Below are 21,679 nucleotides of genomic sequence, written 5' to 3'. Positions count from 1 at the left end.
CCTAGGCCCACCACTAAAGTCACATACAGTAAGCAGATGGTGCCTTTAAGCACAAGTTCGGCAAATACATCTCTTAGCACCAGCCTGCTTTAACATTGATAATGTGCAACTATGTCTCGGTTTAGATGAATGAAGCACCATTTATTATCAAAAGGTGCACTCACAAACTGATATATATATACCCCATGGTTCCACCATGATACCCTTGGCATACGTTTCCCTTTTTTCCCCTTTTTAAATATTTGGAAGCACAGATGTAGCAACAATACTATCTACTAGTATTCAGGACACAATACGCTGGCCAAAAATAACGGGCAAATAAGTAATGCACAAGGTTAAGGTTTTTCCTTTATCGGCAACACCCTGTCCTTTCCCTGTTAGCGATAATAACTGTTCTACTAAAAAGAATGAGCATGGGAAGACAGGGCGCAAGACACATTGGGAAGCAACCTGATTTCCTTATGAGCGACTATAACATTTTTGAACACAAATCATTACAGGTTAATAACAATAATAACAAATAGTTTTTATTTTATGTAGAAATACGCTGCTACATTTATTTTATGAAATGCAATAGGAAGGCACAATAATGTTTCTACAGCAGCCGCGAACACTCGTCCCGAAATATATTCCAACCAGGAAATGGGTCCATTTGAAGGCAGCCATCTTAGTGAGGTTTACGTTCTAGTAGACAATAGCATTCGGAAGCAAGGCTCTCATGCAGCTGAATAGAGTTGCATGTCACTGATTGCAGCTCGTTCCAGATACAAATATCGGGCCTCTGCGAGGATTCAGTGTTCGACGGAGCCACGGGCAGGCTTTGTTCTATGGGTGAGAGAGATGCTTTGATGAAGTACTGCACAGCCGATAGTTTAGGCCACCATGCTATTGGGTTCTACTGACCTCAACACCAGGACAGATGATCAGTACTTTGTAGCTAGTTTCTAAATCAAATATTTTTCATTTAAACCAACATTGTTTGACTACAAGCGCTCCTCCCTCCCGTGTTGATGCTCATGGGGTCCAATTAGGAAACCTATAATGTTTGTTTCTCTACCATTTTCTTCCATCATTATTGAGGAGTGAAAAAACACCTTTTTTAAAAAAAAGGCTAAGGTCTCTGCACAACTGATGAAAATGCGAGAGTGTGTGTTTGCTTTAATGTTATATGTTTTGTTATGTCTTGTATGTCCTTTTTTTAAAGAGAGGGCAGCACGAATCACATGATTTATGCAATATTGTGCATGGAGTGAAAAATATATCACAGAGAAAAAATATATCACATTTTTTCCTCACACAATTAGGGTGAAGATATGTAATGATAATATCAAAGAGCACCTAGACTACTAATTCTTTTTGCTTCTGTCCTTCCAGATTGTCAAAATTAAGAAATTGTATATTCGCTTTATTAAAGAATTTTACCAAGTCTTGTACAGAAGTATATTAATCTGAAACACCTATTAGGCTAACAGCACTAGGCATTAGTCAGAGTGGTAACAGGGATCATTGTATTTGGTCCTGAAGAAGAAGCTTAGGGGTAGGCTTGGAAACATGTCGACCAGTGAGGGAGCTGCTCATTACAGCTTTTTTCCCTCCTTCTTTCCCCGTTTTTTATCAATACCAGCTATATGGAGCACTAAGTTTAGTTTTTCCATAAGGCCAGGTATTTTTTAAACTGACTCATTCCTGACCCTTCCACTCTCACACCAATACACATAGTTTACTTCACTCCAAAGTGCTCCCACTTATTTGTCGGTCGTAGCACACCCCAGCCGGCAGCGGAGCGGGAAGAACCCGATGATGAAGCATGCTACCAAGGGACCTTTTGGTGGGTGAGGGTTATTTAAAAAAAACTTTATTGCTTTCCCATGCTAGTAACCGAACGGCTCACTTGGGTTTAGTCACTTTTTGGAAGGTTAGCACTTTATTTTGTAAATTCTGAGTGGACTCTTTGTTTTTTCATAACTTACAGAGGAGATTGAGTCCATGACTGATATAGCTCTTCACTCCCTTCTTGGTTTTTGATGTTATGCCTGTGCAAACATGCACTGCTAATATGCACTGTTAAAAAGTATGTATATCTATATTCATGTGCTGTTTCTACCTCAAAAAATTATATCAACTACTGATAATAATGCTGTCATATGTTTCATTCATGTACTGCCAATTTTGCCACTATGTCTCCCTCAATCTGTAAACCCCATATTACTGCTATGCAAATATTGTGAAGCGCTCTGAATCCTTTGGGTCAAGTTCACAATGTATAAAACTCTACAAATAAATAAATAAAATAAAGTTTGTTTCTGTGGTGTCCATTTTTTAGTGTTTTCACTGTGTTACTGTGCGGGTTATGTACACATACTTTACACATTGCTTCTGAGATAAGCCTGACTGCTCGTGCCAAGATACCAAGGTGGTGAGCACGGGTTGTCTTGGGTGTGTAACTCTCTTACCCTGACTTGAAGGAATGGTCCCTATTTGGACAGGGTGCAAGACACTTACAGATAGAGAGCCTCATTTTAACATCTTCAGTTTCAGTACTAGCAGTATTAGGTGTGGTGCAGTCGCAAGAGCAGCTGACTACGGAGAGTGAGGCTGATAGTTTGATTGCTGGCAGCAGGTCAACTCCGCATCATGTGACTCTCGGCAATAGCTCACTTAATCTCCATGACGGCCCCCAGCGCCTTGAAACCTTAAGAAGTGATATGTTTGCGCTTTACAAATATCATTAATATTATTGCATTAGCTTGTGAAGCCTCTGAAAGTACCTTTTTCCATTACAACAGTACTATACATGTGACAGTAGAATAATGTGATACATTATAGATTTTCAAACATGTCACACTTGTAAGCCTCTTGTCTGTTCATTAAAAACAAATGAAACATGTTGCAGATACTTCTGAAATTTCAGGTTTCTATTAAAATAACGAGGTTTAAGAATAAAATCTAATTTGTAGGAATAGTGGAGCAAAAACGTTTCATGATAAAAGTGTAATTAGTCATTCCTCACTCTTCGGATTACATTCAAGTAGTTTACATTTGAGATCCTGATTACTTTTTATTCAGTGTTGCACAAAATGAAGACGCGTTTGTGCATTAGCCTCTAAGCTTGATTCGAAAAAGAAATAATTTGTTTTCTGAATCATCAGTGACCTGCTTTAAAGTGAGTATTGTATGGATAGAACCTGATAGGGCCTCTTACAAAAGGCAGATTTATGATTAAAAAAATTCTGAAGATGTCCAAAATCCCTTAATGATTGTGATGTAATTATGAATTGAATGATGCTGGCGTGAACCCATCCCAATAAAAACCCGATCCATGTTTTAGCTCAAGAAAATACCCTTCGGTATTACAGTATATTGCTTCTAAACATGATTCTATAAAACATGAAGTGAATTGTTATAAAGGAAGAATAATCCTTCCACCCACTCAGATTACCTGCCAATACAGAACTATAGCTACTAGCTGCATAATGTATTTATCCCTTTCATTGCACTCTCTCTATAAAACTGTCTCTAATTTTCTTATCACAGTTTAGTTGTGATATACTTGTCACCTGTAATAGGATGACATAGTAACTCTATTGCAATAGTTTATTATACGTGCATTGTAACATCACAACTTATCTGCAAGAGCGAGCAGCTGCTGTGATAAGCAACTTTCCCAGCTGAGATCTTAATTGCCTTACAAACAATTAAAGACAAGACTCGTTTTTCAGAGCCTGGTTTGGGGTTATTTTTATGTTGTGTTCGTTACTTTAACACTGTTGGTTGTGCTTGAACTTGAAACACACTTCAGTGGGGATTGCCTGCTGTGTGTACACTCCCTTCCAGAGCTTGAGCACATATTCTATCCTATCAGAACTAAGGATGAACTGAACCTGATTGTGTTCATTAAGGGTCACCAATCCCAAATTTAAAAAACCAAATTTCTGACACCAGAGTATTCTCAACCTTCATTTCCACCAATATAAGAGAAATGCCTGCCGATCTAGGATTAACAAAAACACTTATTGTGTTCATTCATCATAAAAACTGGCATCTACTTTGTAATTAATAGACAACAATCTGTTGCGTCTGTGAGTAAAGGTTCTTTTACCACGAAACAATCAGGAGGGTTGTTTGCAATTTAATGTTACCAATGATTAGTTAAAAGCAGCTGTTCATATTTGCTCTGCTCTATTAGATAAAATACCCAGAGTAACTGCCTTTACCACGATTGCTCGTCCTAGTTCATAACATTCATAAACATTAAGCCAGTGTCAAGATTATGTTTATAATAATAGTGTGAACTGGAGAAGAATATACGATTAAGACATAGAGTATGGAAGAAAAAGACAAAGAAGGAAACAAAGACGTGAAAGAGAACCAATCCAACAATCTAATCCACAGACTTTCATGTTATTTACATTTTATCATAACAGTACAGAAAATCAGTAAGGACTAAATGCAATTTACCCTGCAGTTGTCACTTTGGAAATAAAAATTATCCTCCTATGTCAGTTCAGAAATGTTTTGGGTACAAGAAAATATATCTAATTTATTACTAATGTTCCAATTTGTTTCAATTACTTTCTTATTCACTATTAAAGCTCTAATGATCCAAGTTCTGTTTCCGTTTAATGGGAAATGGACCTGTTTCTTTACTGCAACCTCAATGCAGTAATCATATTTAACCTACCAAGTATCTTTTCCACAAAATTACAAACATAAAGGACCATACACTTACTGTAAGTGAATTAGTTCACATACCATTGTGAGTTAAACTATATATGTTAAGGATCATAGCAGTTTTGTCCTAGCAGAGCACAAAACATGTACTAATTTGTTTACAAAAATTGTATTAGTTTGTTTTCATATACGGAACATATGCTAATAATTAACCCACTCAGGTGCATAGGGCACACAAGTTGAGCTGTGGGTATGTAGGAAAATCAGCAAAGATGTAGCATGAGTGTGAATGCGTTTGCATGTGCATTCACAGAGTGGCAAATGTGATGACAATGAAAGCAGCAGATGTATTCAAATGCAATGCATCTGAGTTGTAAATTACTATGCACAGAAAAAGGCTATCTGCAATTCTTAGTAGCAACTACACTTTAAAACTAGTTGGCTATGTCAGATGAATATGTATTATTAACATACAGTACGTTTGAAGGTATCCTTTCCAGTTAAATTTCAGTCCTCATAAAAGCTGGATAAAACCCCCTTTATTGAAATATGTTCTTAACATTACATTTACATATTTTGTTGGCTAGAATGAAATTAGACAAGAAGTAAGTGTAGGTGCTCAAGATTTGATTTGGATGTATGACGATACAACGAGGGCCATTTCAACGTGGTCTGTTAGATTGCGGTTTTCACTACGCAAGTCGTTACATTGACTTGCGCTGGAGGGGCGCTGGATTTAGGAATAGTGTAAATTACTATTCGAACTCCAGTCTACATACAGTAGGGAAGGTGTTGGAAACAGTAATTTACACAATTCCTAAGTCTACAGCGCCCTCCAGTGCAAGTCAATGTATCAACTTGCGTAAAGAAAACCACGATGTAATTGTACCACGTTGAAATGGATGCGTGGTAAACGATGTCTCCCATTGATTGTTACATGACTTAGGGCTTGATTACATGTTTGACGGTCTTACTGCCATCTCGCTGGTGGTCTCTTGAAGACTGCTGCTACATGTGAACAAATACCTACTATGAGTACTTACCCATTACTGGAGTCTGGACCAAATGTGCCCAATCCAGTCAATGGGTAAATGGTACAATACTGACTTACCTGAATTTTGGTGCCAACCGGGTTGTTTTCTTTGGGGCAATGATGCTGCTGTGAAGGTGGGACCTGGAGAAAGGGATCCACATGGGATACAAAAGGAAATGGGTAAGTATGCACCCCAAATCCTTCGATTCTGCTGAATCGAAGTAGGCGGTCCCACCATCACGGTCGGTTCATCAGAAAGCCAACTCTTGATTCAGATGACAGTGAAACTTCTCTTTACTGTCCTATGACTATGACTACAGCCAGAACCGCTGGATGTAATTACACCAAATTTGGCAGAATGCTAGCTCTTGGTTCGGAAAGAGTGTGTTTTGTTATTTGGTGTAAATCCATTCAGCAGTTTTATGGTTATTAAAAGTTTACTAAATATGGATATCAAGGGATGCGGATCCTTCGCAAGGCCTATGCAGAGCTTCACTAACCCATGCACTAGGAGCAGCGCTGTGATTGGGTGGACACAACCTGTGTAGAAAGTTGCCCCTACCATTTCATTAAGCAGGACTTGATCCCGGGGGATGAAAAATATGGTTAGGAAATATAGAAGGGGTCAGGGTAGGGGTTCCACCCCGAGGGCACATTATACGGCTGTGTGAGGGAACCACTTATGAGTTTGAAAATGGAAAAACTGTTTTTTACACGTGGTTGGAGTCATCGACCCATTGTGATGCTCAGTGCAGCCCCCCCGTGTAGCATCACGTGGAGTCACAAACCTTGCCAGAAACAAAATTCACACATTTACTTGCACACTAATGCATGCACTCACAGGCCAACATTGAGTCACACACTTAGTCACATATCCACTCAGAGACATATGCACTCACTCACAGAAACACTCAGACTCATAAACCGACTCACAGACCAACTGAGACACTCATACACCCAGTCACAGACCCACTCAGAGGCTCATGATCCCAGTCACAGACCCATGCACCCACTCAGAAACCCACTCAGACACTCACACACCTACTCACAGACCCACTCAGAAATGTATGCATCCACTGATAGACCCACTCAGACATTCATGCATCTACTGGCAGCCCCACTGAGAGAGTCATGCACCCACTCACAGAGAAACTCAGACTCATGCACCCACTCCCAGACCCACTAAGAGACACATACACTTACTAACAGATTCACTCAGAGAGTTATAAATCCACTCACAGACTCACTCAGAGACTCATACACCCAGTCACAGACCCACTCAGAGGCTCATGATCCCAGTCACAGACCCACTCAGACACTCACAAATCCAATCACAGACCCACTCAGAGACTCATGCACCCAGCCACAGGCCATTCAGACTCTCATGCATGCACTCGCAGACCCACTCAGACACTAACACACACAGTCAGAAACTCACGTACCCACTTATTGACCCACTCAGAGACACTTGCACCCATTCAAAGAACCACTCAGACATTCATGCATCCACTCACAGATCCATTCAGAGACTATTGCACCCACTCACAGCCTCTTGTACCCACTTACAGTCTACTCAGACAATCATAAACCCACTCACAGACCCACTCAGACACTAATGCATCTACTCACAGACCCACTGAGTTACAAATGCACCCATTCAGACACTCATACACTGACTCACACACCTGCTGACAGACTAATGCATCCACTCACAGACACACAAAGACACTAATGCATCCATTCACAGACCCACTAATAGAGTCACTCAGAGACTTATGCACCCATTCAGAGATCCACTCAGACACTCATGCCCCCACTCTCAGAAGTACTGAGACACTGATGCATCCTCTCACAGACCCTCTCAGACAAGCATGCACCTACCCACATTTCCACTCAAAAAGTAATGCATGTAGTCACAGACACTGTGAAACATATGTGCCCACTCTAACACAAACTTAGATACTTATAGAACTACTCACAGAGCCCTTGTCTTGTGCATAAAGTCAATCTGAGAGTTATAAATCTTAAATGTGCTGTTGTGCATTGAATTCATGCTTTTGCTTTGCGGCTGCGCGATGGAGCCACCACTACAAAATTATTTTCTTATAATAAGGTTTTAAAATGAAAATTATTTAATGTTTGGTAATAGGGTGGCTCTTAGTAGAGCCTCTGGGTTTATGTGTGTAGATAATATCTACACATAAAACAAATGCAGTTTTAGAAGTTGTTAAGGAATATCCTGTTGCCTTTCTCAGAGAAATGTACTCCATCACTTCTATATATATGCTCCATGTCAAAGTGCAAGTTGTTGTTGTAGATGGAGCTCACAATGCAGAAACAGTTTTATCAACATGTTTCCTGACTTTGTCTATTTGTGGACAGAATTTATCTGACCAGTTCCATTCCTGCCTTTGGCACATGTTGGAGTACACGAAGACAGTGTGAGGGAAAAGTGCCAATAATTGGCCAAAGGTCTCCTTTATTGTGATTTCCAATCCTACTCCAGAAAGTGTGCCTAGGTCATTGCCACCACAGTGCACAATTAAGAGGTCTGTGTGATGGCAATCTGCAATGCTCTCATCTGAAGGCAGCAATTGCTGCCACTTTAACCCTCTCTGGCCAATCCAAGTAATGTCCACATTAGGCGAACCCAGGTTCCTGTCAATACCGCTCTTTCTAGCATAGTCTCTGTCCCACAAAACATACTCCAACCATTTTGAAGGAAGGAGCAGTAGCACACAGGAGAAGTATGAAGCTGAATGTGACAATTGGTCGAATGAAAGGCAGTTAAATGGAGGACTGGACCTGGTTTAAGAAAAGGACGTATTTGACTGGGTGGTATAATTAATTCTGTAGCTAAAAATGGGTAGTGTTTTAATGCCTGTATGTATGTAAACCTGCAATCGTTTCTGAATACATTTAAGAGAAGTTACACTATTGTTGATATTCTTAGATTTTCAAGCAGCCACCACTCCTGCTACAGTTGAACTTGAAACTGGTATGATCATGTTATAAAGTGCTGTAAACCTTTGACTCGCTGGTACAGTAGAGTGTTTCAAAGGGGGCTGCTATGACAACTGCTATAAAGAAGTGTGGGGGAAGGATTCGAAGTACACTGTACTTTAGTACTAGAAAACAAAGTCCTTTTGAAGTAGTATGTATTGTCAAACAGCAATTTCCTAATTCAGTACTATGATTGGATCTCAAATGTGGTTGAAAATAATAGGACTGTATTTCTAAATGCTTTAACAAACTCCCATATGAATTGTTGACCCTTTCATGAAGTTACACGAAGGTGTTGCGATGGGTGTTGAGACAGAGTCATGAATCCACCCATAGACATTAACAGATTGGGCTCCTTATCAGGAGACTAATAAAGGATAAAAAAAATTGACCAATAAAAACTAGTATACGAAAAAGAAAATATGAAGGGAGTGTTATGATTTGTTAACTATATCACTATTAGGGGGAAAAGAGGGGGGGGATTGCCATTACTAGTTCTTTCTTGTAGAGAATGGTACTTATCCTTTTCTGTGACAAGAAATTTGAAGTGAAAGTTTGTTAAAATTTGACAGTCACCAAACCGAATTGATAGATATATTAAAAATAGGGACATTGATAATATATATTCAAACTATTAAATAACTCCCCTGAACTGTTGACCCAACTCCAAAAAAGCTAGGAGTGTGACCTAGGGAGTCTGGAATATGATGAATGGCCTCCTAGGGAGGAGGCTATATGCTTACAATTCTGGCTAGTGCAACTTAAAATTTTGTAATAAAAGTGACTGGATAATATGGCTGAGGTGTTTGATGTTGTTGGGGGGAGGGGAAACTAGGAATATCTGAAGACCTGGGGCAATTGGTCATCGTACTGTGTCTCAATGCCATGTGATAATATACTACTGTCAGAGCAATGTTGTTTTATCTACTTAAAATAAAAAGAGTATTGAAGAAACAGAAGTTTTTGATCATCGATGAGGTGAGCATGGTTTAAAAGCTAATGCTTATCTTCGTACACTTAAGAATGTGGCAGATTTAAAAAACAGAGGTAAGTAGAATTAGAAACAGAATTTACTCTTTTAGAGGAGATCTTTTGTGATAGTGGTAAACTTGAAAATTCTAAAAATCTAAAAAGATCAGTTGACCAGTTCATAACATCAGATATGGGTACCAGCTTACTATTTCTCCCCCACCCTCTGCTCCCAGCATTGCTGTTGCTACCACTGTTCTTAGGTGTCATGAAGCTGAAACAGAACGTGAATAGGGCTGTGAGAGTCCTGCTAAGTTTCTGTAATTTCCACTTTGTGCCATTTCCTGTCCTTCAGCTGTACATTGCACAGTTCTGTAAAATCACCAGTGGGTCTAAAATGCCCCTGGCAATACGATAAATCAACAAAGGGAATTGTGTCTCTTACAACTAGCTTATCTTTCTATGATACATATTTTGTCCTGGGTTTGAGTTCTGCATTAGAATATTGCAACTTTGATGACAGAAATAAATATGAGGATCTAGTTTCAAGAAGCATTTAATCATCGAACATTTCTGCTTTTGGAATCGAAACATGGATAATGGTGACACTTTATTAGTCCAGAAGCACACATGATGCCATCAAGGTAATTTTAAGCAACCCTTCCAATAGTAATAATAAAATGAATTAGATGGAGTACAGAGTTTCCTAATGGTCCCTGAATGTTATAATATAGAGGTCTTGTGTAAATCTCTACAAAATCCATAGTATATTGAGTTAAGACTGAGTTTTAAACTCAAATGTAACAAGTTTAATATAAAACATGAGTTGCAACCACACATGCACAATGATAGTTGCACAAATATTATTCACATTAACATATTGTGGCTTAGTGAAAAATAGTGTTTAGAGATGTGGCAAAAGAGCTAGATGTGGTAGGAAATGGTAAATTATTTTCCAGCCATTGGCATATAATGAAGAACATGATGAACTTTTTACATGAAGAAAAGAATAAGCTCATCTTCAACATTCTTTCATTCAAGAACATCTTGGCCTCATTGGTAATTCACTTCATGAACTATATTTTTTGAGAGGTAATAGTTCCAAAGTGCTAAATAACGCAAACATCATGCACTGATTTAAAATATTTATCCTTGAACTTTTAATCGCTAAACATATAGTCACACTTGCAGCCTAACTGTAGTGTGCTAGACAAAGACACTCCTGCAGACTCCCACAAACCTACCTCATTCATTGACTATACTTAAGAAAACAGTGTTTCTGCATAGAAGGATTATGTTAACTACTATGGATTCTATGTACACATATGCACCTTCAAAATAGTTGATGAATCAAATGCATGCTTGCTTGTATTCAGTGCTGATGGCTGCTGCTGGGGGCCACTGGCACGCCTTTTTGGGGACCGGCACTTATTTTTCCTCAGCAGACATTTCCCACGAGCAAAAGAGGAAAAACACAGAAATGGTATAGGAGGAAGAGACAGACAGAAATCAGTCACCAAGGTGAAAGGAAGAGCCTACAAGACTGAGATAAAGGGGAATGGGGTGTCCGGCAGTGGATTAAGGAGGTGTGAGGTGGATTAATGCAGCCGTGGTATTCGGTGCACTGACATTGACTAGTGGTGGCCACGGGCTTCTGAGCAGTGCTTCCGGTGCCGGCACTCATCATTTTACAAATTCAGCATCATAAGATCATCCTTCGGTGCCTGCCATAACAATCTGCTGCCTGAGTCTATTCTTTCTTCAGGTTGATTTTATTCCTCTCCAACAGCTCAAACTATGAGTGCATACAGCTGTCACTCTGGGGGTTTACAGAATTGAGTAATGTGGTCCTTATGATATTTGTGCCAAAAGACTAGTTATTTATGGGATATTTTGTGACTTGTGACTTGAGGGATAGACACGCGATATGAATGTTTCTCAATGATATGGAATGCAACTACTAGGACTACACATTCACTATGAACTGAAGTATAAAAGAAATGTTTCACTCCATCCATTCACCACACAAACATGCTCACATACAGGCATACACAGACGTTTTAACATTGCCATCATTTCAGAACATTTTCACTTGTTGAAAAGCAGTAGTATTTTTGAAGGTTTTGCAGGTATATGTATGCTAAAAGCTGTACATGGTCAAAAGAAAGCTTAAAGTTAGTGAATAATAGTAGAGGAAGCTGACTTATGGATTGTTAATGCATTGTGATGTAGATGCTTTAAAGAGGTGATTTTTTTAATTCATTCCTAAATTGGAGCAGCTCTGGGGTGGTCTTGACAGATATAAGGATATTGTTCAAGATCCTGGGCGCATAGATGGAAAACGCCTGCTGTCTTTTTATTTTTCTTTCACACTTCTTGTCCTGCAGTCTGATGGTGTCCTGGCTGTGGGTATGCCAAGATCAATCAGAGTTGGTGAGCTTCCCTGCAAGATAAGTGGGGTGCTTGTTGTGAAGGGCTTTGTAAATGATGCAGCTGATTTTGAAAATGCTAAGGTCTGGTGAGGGGAGCCAGTGCAGGGTGAGTAGAGAATGATATGTTGACTGTGTTACATTGTATACATTAAGCACATTTTTAAATGTGTAGAAGTGATTTAAATACATTTGGCATTGAGGAACTTAGGGGTGAAGTGGAAGCCAGTAGTTGAATTTATAATTCAAGTTTGAAGAAAAGCACTTTGAGGACAATCTTGAGATGGCAACAGGGAGTGAGTTTCAGAGAAGAGGACCCAGCAAGGTAAATTATGGAATCTGGGCAACGTGTATAGAGCCTTGCAGTAGCAAAGAGGCTCTGATTAGCCAGACAGTGATAGAGTGTTGGGATGTACTGGTTAAAGAATTGTGGTAGACATAAAGAAAAATAACACATTTCTCCTGCCGAGAATCTGTTCTCTCACAATAGTTGTTAAGAGATTATTTTTACAAGTACTTTGAGTAAAAAATATCACAATTTATAAGGGTGGCACATAACTCACACAAAGTAGCAATCCCGATTTGTCAGATATTTATTCATAGCCAGAATTTAAGAGGAAAGTCTGCTTTGAAGCTATTGGTCAAATGAGTATTTCTTACTGATATGTCTCATGGAATATAAGTTGTCTGAAGACAACTGACAAGGTGGAAAATAGATCTTGTATGAGTGAGAAAATTGATGCTGCTAAAGATACTTAAAATCATCTGGCAGATGATGCAATCAGATGAAGGCATTTTTAACTCCTCCCACCCAATGAAACTGGAAAGATAATAATGCTCTACCATGTTCCTTCTGGTCTCGATAATATCAAGCAATGTTTTATATACATAAGGATATCCACATTTCTCACAAACTGGTTTATCCACTTAGCAAATCACCTGAGAAGGCTTTCCTAGTTCTGCAAAGCTCTAAACTCTAGCAGAGTTACCTCAATATTAGCTCTTGTGAAGGTGGAGCTCTGGAGAAGGCTTGGAATTTTTATGAATATCTAACAACTTTACAGCGAGTTGCAATTCCAAATCTCTACATTTTCAGGGCCAGTTATGACTTCAATCAGAAATACAACTTTTTATTGGGTAGTAAAGCTGGACATGACAGAGTGGGACAGAAACCCCTAAATCGGCTGTCACCTTTTTCTCAAAACCTAAGTGGTCCATATTTGGAATGAGGTGAGCTGTGGCTGAGCAGGAACAGAGAAAAGTATAATTCCTTCTTATCTCCTGCATGGGTCAGGTCAAGGCATGGATGAAAAGGAGTGGAAGAAAGCAGGATGAGTGCCCCTATTACTTGTTTCATTCCATTTTCATAATTTCAAACTTCCACCCACACACACACTCAAAGCAACCTCACACCATTAACCAACAGAAAAAACAAATCAACATGGACTGCACATGCAGTACCAATGCCACTGTTGCATTCTGTAACTACACAGTGTATCCACCAACTTTGCCAGCAACAAGTACTTCTAGGGAATTCATTACATAAAGTGCATGCACCACAGGATGAAAGAGAGGGCAATTAAGATAAAAATGTCCAGAAAAAAATGGGAGAGCTATTTGTGCAGACGGACTTCTCGCAGTCAGAGGAATATGCATTCAACTTTGAGCACATCTCTTTCTGTCTCAGTATTCTATAGACATACTCATCTTTACATAGCTCAATATGCAGATGTTATGTCTCTCTTCAATCCCCATCACTCATTTGTACCTATGGTATATATTCCTAACCAGTCTCCCTAGATTGGCATCAATTGAAGACGCATATGCCAATGTAGATATTTTCCCTCTCAATATTTCTATCCACAAAGTTTGCTTATCTTCCCATTTTTTTTATCTACTCTAATATCTGTGATCAAACATTTCTTGAAAAACATCTTCTATGCTGGGTGTTTAAATGCACAAGAGTGGGGAATAGGGATTTTGAAATTCTATAAACATTTAGCATTTTGAGGCTCTCTACATTTGGAAATTGGAAGACTTCCGGCTTTACACAAATCTGAACACTCCTAACAATTGGTGTAGAGAAAATGGTCAGCTTTGCTTGTTACTGAAACTTACATTAGTCAAGTTTACTTTATTCTGGTATGAGACCATCGTAATAATAAAAGCAGTAGCAAAATAAATCATAGAAAGGTGCATTAGCAAGAAAAAAATAGCGATATATATATATATATACATGCATACATTGGACACACAGTAACTAATTGAAACAAAAGTTTATAGTTATGCATATGGTAAAACATCAATATTTTATACCACACACTAGATATCAATTGCAAAGTGAATAAAAGTGATATTTAATAAAAATTCACCAACAATTTAATTGGGACTCTCCAGAAGCTCAGACACATTATTAAAACTGTGCATACTTTAACGTGAGAGGATAGTAAAATAAATATAAACAAGAATTCTAAAATACACATTTAGTCATAAAGCACATAATTTGTTTGTGCAAGAGCTAATAACAAAGAACCAGTTAGCAAAACCTCAAGACAATTTGGATAAGATTCAAAGCCATCATGGTGCCCTAGGAAAGTACTAGCATTCAATCTAAAATTGTTTCCATCTTATACCAGACAGTTAACTAACAATGGCACACAGCAAAGACTATATCATTAAAAGTATCAGTTTTCAACACTCTGAGGGCTACAGAACATATCCTGGTCCCTAAATTTAGGCACACAGGGCAAATCCATTTGCATCGGGCCTTTAAGTACATGAGACAACAGAACAATATATGCTCCTCAGTTTTGGGACCTATACCACAGGACCACAGGCCAGGCAGATATTGGAAGAGAATTTGTTTTGCCATTTCATAGTGAAAGCTTTAAGTGGTAAATTACGGATTCGGAATCTTACACACAGACTTTCAGCATGGGGGCGTAATGTTATCTAGGAATGATTCAAAGTGCAGTTCAATCTTAAAATCAAGATATTGTTTGGTTAGGCACCCATTGTCTTGAATTAAAATATAATGATCTTATATGACAGCCCAATAACTTCTCATTGAAGAAGGTGAGTCTATCTTGAAAAGTAAAGAACCGATTCTGGTTGCTAAGACTGTTCAGAAACCTGTGAATGCCATGTGTAGACAGAAAACAAATCACAAAATAGTGGTGATAATAGTAATGGGGCGGGCTTAGTGCGCCTATTGAAACTGCAGATTCTGATGGACCATCTTTGACAGTGATTGTACCGCTCTTCCCAATAATCACTACTCTTCCTTATATCCCATGTCACAATAGGTTTGCGCTATTGGACATACAGAGCCCTGGCCCTCAAACAAATCCTAGGGGTGCTGTTAGGCTACCTTCCAGACCACGTCTCAAGCCACTAATGTCAGTTTTCTAATTCCAGAAGAGGGTGGTGTGGGCGAGGGCTTAAGCACTTTATATTGTGATGTACAAGATAACATCATTAGTGGGGAAGCTTAATGCATGATTTGAAGATCTTGGGAAATTAAAGCTCATAGCTAACCAAAATTGTAATTGTGGGGCAGGTAACATCACTACCGTGAACCCTAGTCGAAATGCTGACTATCCTGGCATAGGCACACATCATGGTTCCAACTCCCACTCTGGCTAGCTCAGTCCCTGTGCCTACATCTAGGGCAAACCTGGGTTTGATGCCTTCAGCGAGGGTTCCAATTATAAACCAACATTCCGAAGATGCCAACCCAGACATCATCAGTTACAGACTTCCAACATTGTCCAAACGGGTGTGGCAGCCTCGTGGACGATCGATTTGCCTACCCCTGGCCCTAGGAAGTTTGGAACAATCTAACAAGCCACCTAAGCCACATTATAACATCCCAGAACATGTAACAGCCCACCCGGAGTGTCAAGCAGATCCATTAAGGTAGTTTATATGAACCTGGTTCCCAAATTTGCCACTGGTTCATATGGGGACACAGAATCATTAGCCAATAAGGCCATACACTGGTTTAGAATTAAGTGTAAATGCTTATCGGTAATAAGATCTGATATTGTTCATGTCAAACGCTACCCGATGTGTGCCTCAGGGTTCGATTATATATCTGTGATGATGAAGGACAAGTCATTGGTTGATTGGGCCTATTAGCTTAGAGTTGTGCACTAGCTCCATGGTTGGGCCTCTCCCCACAGCCATTTGGTTCAGGTTACATCCCACCTCCTGCTTCGAAGTATCCAACCATCGCGGGTCTCTCTATAATCCCTTAGGCACCTTAAAAGATACTGAACTGGTGGGCACCAGTGCCAGCTCAAATGCCTGTCTAAGTTGCCAGGTTGGTGGCCCAACCAGCAATATTAATCCAGGTGCAACTGATAGTGTGGGCCTTCAGGTAATTCCTTTCTGGGGGTCGAGGGTTGGGATTCAGCGTGTCTTGGTTGGGTGGAAGGTGCAACTAGTCAAACTACTAATGCAGAATTAGGAGTAACTGATGATGAGGGCCTCAAGGTGACTCCAGAGTACACTAGGGTGACCAAAGGGGTTAGCCAAGTCAGTCACTCGCAGGAGACGTGTATGGTTAAGATTGCATTGAACCAAGAGTAGAACTTCCAAACACATATTTCAAATGTCATATCATCTGGATGGTATTAACTCCAAACTTTGTGATCCTGCGTTGGGTACTTATATTGGGGAATTTGATGTATGTGCTTTTCAAGAAACTTGGGCTGTGGATAAGTAGTATCTTAATGGATTCACCTCCTATAATGTTGATGCCATTCTACCCTGGAAATGTGGTCATCCTTCAGGGGGGTTATTGACCCTGGCTAAGAACTTTGCCCACTAGTCCCATTCAGTGATTCATGTGGATTATCACGATCTAATTAGGGTTTGCATTAGGCTTTTCTCAGGTTTGAGTTTGGTAATTTTCAATGTTTACATAAGGTCGGCATCTGCCAATGTGGATTCCCCAGATTTTGAGCTTCCAGAGGTCCTTATAAAATCCCACCAGAAGTATGCTAGAATTATTATTACTGGTGACTTTAATGTCACCTTTAAGCCCTCATGTTGTAATAATTCCTTGACCGAGTTGAAGGATGAGCAGTGGAAAATACCTACTTTAACAGGTAGACCTTTAAGGTTTTCCCCCAAAATGTCTCTCCAGCTAGCCTCAGTCATAACAGGGAGGGGTTTAGGAGCCCTGTAGGGGACGTACCCGCTCTGACCCTGACGTTGCACCCACCTTCAAAGGGGGTTCATGTCCTGGTGATCTAAATCTATCGCTGTTCCTTGAGGATATGAAAATTGACAATCGCACTGATAGTGACCATAATTCCTTGATCACCTCTTTCAAGGGGGATGCTCTTAGTCGCCCAGGCACCCAGCATTACATATAGGTGCCCCTTCCCCTACTAGCCAACAATTTTTGATGGGTCACTTGGCCCCAGGTTTTGTCTAATTTAAACCTGTTAACTGAAATATACTTTTGGCTTGCTGAATATATGGTTGTTTGTTGGGTATCCGGAGGATGCAACTCCTATTATGGAGATGTATGCCAAGCTGTTCCCCAAGCTGTGGGAACTGTTTTATAAAAAGGTTATTCATAAGCAGCTCCCTTGCATTAAAAAAAATCATTGTTTAATACCGAATGTGTGCAATGTAAAGAAGTAACTGCATACACTATTCTACACTGGATTCTCTGAAGTGTTCTCTCCCCAGAAGTTGCGAATAAAGTGAGTAACACAGAAAGACAAAAGGGAATTTAGAACAATTGCTTTTCAAATACATTTCCCACATGTCATATTTCATTTTTTATATAGTGCAAGCTCAGATCATTATTCTTGTTACATTATCTTAAATGGCATATTGGTAAATTCTTACCATCACAAGTTGGAAGAGGATGGCTCCACCAGTGATTTTTTTCACACAAAAGAGGTTCTTCGTGGCTTAGTGTGTATCCTGGATGGCAACCAAATGACACAGTGGAACCTATAGAAAAATCTTGTCCATAACGTAATCCATGCACAGGTATGCCAGGATCCAGACATGAGTATGTATCAACTGTCACACCTGTGAAGAAAGACATGAATGCAAAAAGCATTACAAGCAAGTCACTGCTAAATTTAAATTGATGTTTTATGCAGCTGTCCAATCAAATACAAATGGAATCTTTAAGCTGTTTTCCATCTTGCCACTAGGTAGCCGAATTACCATTAAATCAAACAGATGAATTAGTAAACAATATTGCTGTTCTGGTTCTCTTAAGGCGTTTAAAAAAGTTTAAGATTTACTCTCTTTGGATTACTCCTTTGCTTGGCACAAATGGCATACTTGCAGTGGTGCTGAGTGGTGTTTGAAAATGCTGTGGCGTAGCACCTTACCATGATTTGCCACTAAGACCCTTTTATCTTTCTCATAACCAATGCTAGCCATAAATCTTCAGGAGTACTTACATTTGTAAAATGTATACAAGTGGAATTTAACCAGGTGGAAAATTATGCAAACATAACTGTGACACATTTACCTTTTTTTCCCACAGAGAAAATATTTGCTTCACTTGAGAAACCATTATCTTAGGCCCTCTGTTGGATATGGTATGTGCTCTAACCATGAGACAACTATTTCTAACTTTGACTCAATTTTGCATATTTTGGCAGAATGGGAAACTACTTGCAAAGTACACTGAATGCTCTGAATAATGTATAGGGTTGTGTGTGTTTACTTAAAACTCTAGGCTGCACTTCCAAGCATTATCTACAATCCTTGAACATGTTCTAGCTTTACAAATGCAAAAATCCTTTAAAACCAACAGATAATACCTCTTACCTAAGCAATTTGTGAATGTAAAATTCCACTAATCCTGTTTCTGTGAAACACAACTGAAAACTCACATTTTGAGAGGTGCAAAGCTGAGCAGCTAAATTCAACTTAGCAAATATAAACATTTTTGAGTAGGCCAGCTGATAATTATCACTTCTTTCCTGATCCCAGCATTAGTGAGACATTCTTTCATAGGGAACAACCTTCTCTAAATTCCCTTCATACAGAGGAGGGGCAAACATAGATCCAGATTTCCTACAATATTGTATTTTATCATGCCCAAAAAAATGTCATAGCAAAAACATCAAATATAAAAATATTATGAAGGTAACTCTAAATAGTTAAATATATTTTACTATTCTTAACTTCAGATTTGCATCCCATAATGTTCTCGGTGCAGAGATGTGGTATGAAATGTAGTAGTCTACAGAAGAAAATTGTATGCAATTTAATAAATATTTTAATTCTAAGGTTAGGGGGTTACAGATATAAATAACACTAAACTTAATTCAAAAACACAAATTATTCTTTAGACAATACATAATTTCCATTACAATTTCTGCTGAAATTGAGCAAAATGCACCATGGTTATCGTGGAAAATGGTGTAATGCTCCAGTGAGTAAACTCATGGTTTAGTGTACCTCATTTGAAAAGTAAATGTTAGTGAATTGTAGAGACCACGGTACTGCATATAATAAGCATTAATGAGAACCAACGCCTAACCTCTCTTGAAGAGTAAGTGTTCATTTTTGCTAAATACAGGTAGTTCCAGTTTGTTTTTTATTTTGATGCCTTGTTTAATAGCGACTTTAAGTGCCTTATATGATTCCATATTGTGTTTTATTTAGATCACTTAGGGGTCAGCGTGCATGCTTTTTTCAAGCACTTGAAAAGATATGAAATATTATGAGATGGTAAAACGATGATGCCTATAGCCCAAGAACATTTGGGTGAATCAAGCTTTAATATACATTAATAGCATGTTATTAATTGAAAATCATGAGTAAGTTCAGGAATTAGTAATTAAATGAATTTCAGTATACATTAAATTAATTGCAATATGTTAATAGTTTTGGACACTAATAATTTAAAAAACAATCTTTAAATTTATATTTTCTACTATATGGACGTATTTGTAATGAAAAGCTACTTTTTAAATTTGCAATTTTATGAAGCCAGACCAAGATATGTATTTTCTTCCAGAGCTTTTATGGATCTAATAACTAGTGAATGTACTTAATATTCTGGATCATTTGGCCAAAAGTCATAATGACAAGAGATATGTAAAATATTAGGATAAAGGATATGACACATTATCCTTAGCATTCAGTTCAACATGGGATTGAAGGTGCTTTTTCTCTATGTGCTTCTGCCTATTATGCGTTAATATGTATGGTAACATAAAACAATTGTGGGTATTCCCAGATTTTATTTGTGTTTGATCATTTAGTGGAGGTTTACATTTGCTATTTATGTTTACTACTAATGATTAATGTCAAGAGTTCAAATGGTGCGGAACTTGTTGTAGCTAAATGGCAAATTTGAGGCTGTTTAAATGGAGTTTGGTGTATTGGTCATTTGTCTCCTTTCAAAATATATTCTCTAACTATATATGTCTAAAATTCTGTCTTTTGCAGTTTAATGTTTTCAGCTTTATTTCAATCTTTGGGTCTTATGTTAAACTTGTTTTTGTATATATTTCTGACATCCCTGACAAAGTAGGTGTCCTAAAGCAAAGCACAAATCATGCTGGCCTGTACTTTTCGATTGTAAGGGTCATTGTAAGAGAACTATTGTAGAAGAGCCTTTTTTATTGGCTTTCAACTACTTCTGGATGTGAATTCTGTTTAAATGAGCTTGATGCTATTTGTATTGAAAATAATTCAAATGCTCTTAATGGATTGTTAAGTGGAGCTTTCAAAGGAAATCATATATCAAAGAATGATGCATATTGAATAGTTTAGTGTCATTTATATCTGTACCCCCCCAAAAAAAAGTCTAGAATGTACTGAGCTAATGGATGGAAATCCAAAATTAAACTATATAAGAGTGCCTTATTGTGTACCTCTGGTTAGACCTGCCAGCCTTAGGTTTGTCTTCCCCCCCAAATATGTTGCATACTCCCCTCCTGCTTGTTGAAATTAAATTGTGTTGGCTTTAGGACTCTGTGCACTATACCATTGCTAAAGTGTTTGCACTCACTCTTTAAAACAGGGTAAAATTGGCCTACACCTGATTGCACATTTAGCTTATATATAAGTCCCTAGTAAAGTAGTACAACATGTACCCAGGGCCTGCATTAAATGCTATTAGTAGGCAAGCAACACTTATTGTGCCACCCACTTAAGTAGCATTTTAAAACATTGCTCAGGCCTGCCATTGCAGGCTGTGTGTAGATTTAAACCGCAATTTTGACCTGGCAAAATAAACCTATTATCAGGTCTAAAATTCCAGTTTTAATACACCCCTAAATTGGGCCCTAAGCAGCCCATATGACAGGGTGCATCGTATTTAAAAAGTTGGACATGTTTTAACTTTTACATGTCCTGGTAGTGAACAAATCACAAATTTGTTTTTCACTACTGTAAGGCTTACCTTTCACACTGGGATACCTTAATACATTTCAATAAGTGATAATGTTTGTTTCGGAACAGGTAGAAATGCCATGGTTGGTGTCTAAACAATTGAAATGTTGAATCTTCTTTAATGGCAAAGTCACATTTTAAGTCACAATTCAGAAAATGACACTTTGATAAAGTTGGCTTT

General features: G+C 38.6%; 1 protein-coding gene across 1 annotated transcript in view; it reads right to left on the bottom strand.

Annotated features, from left to right (window-relative positions):
• The window catches only part of CSMD3 (CUB and Sushi multiple domains 3), a 2,836,509-nt gene that overhangs the window by 1,184,477 nt on the left and 1,630,353 nt on the right, over positions 1–21,679 (bottom strand). The window contains exon 18 of the mRNA XM_085605076.1: positions 17,974–18,162. Within this exon, the coding sequence (XP_085461202.1) occupies positions 17,974–18,162 (189 nt within the window). The remainder of the gene's footprint in view (positions 1–17,973; positions 18,163–21,679) is intronic.

Source organism: Triturus cristatus, chromosome 5_1, assembly GCF_964204655.1.
Source record: "Triturus cristatus chromosome 5_1, aTriCri1.1, whole genome shotgun sequence".
Taxonomy (NCBI): domain Eukaryota; kingdom Metazoa; phylum Chordata; class Amphibia; order Caudata; family Salamandridae; genus Triturus; species Triturus cristatus.
The sequence above is the reverse complement of the archived record's forward strand: the minus strand, read 5'-3'. Positions and strand labels throughout refer to the sequence as shown.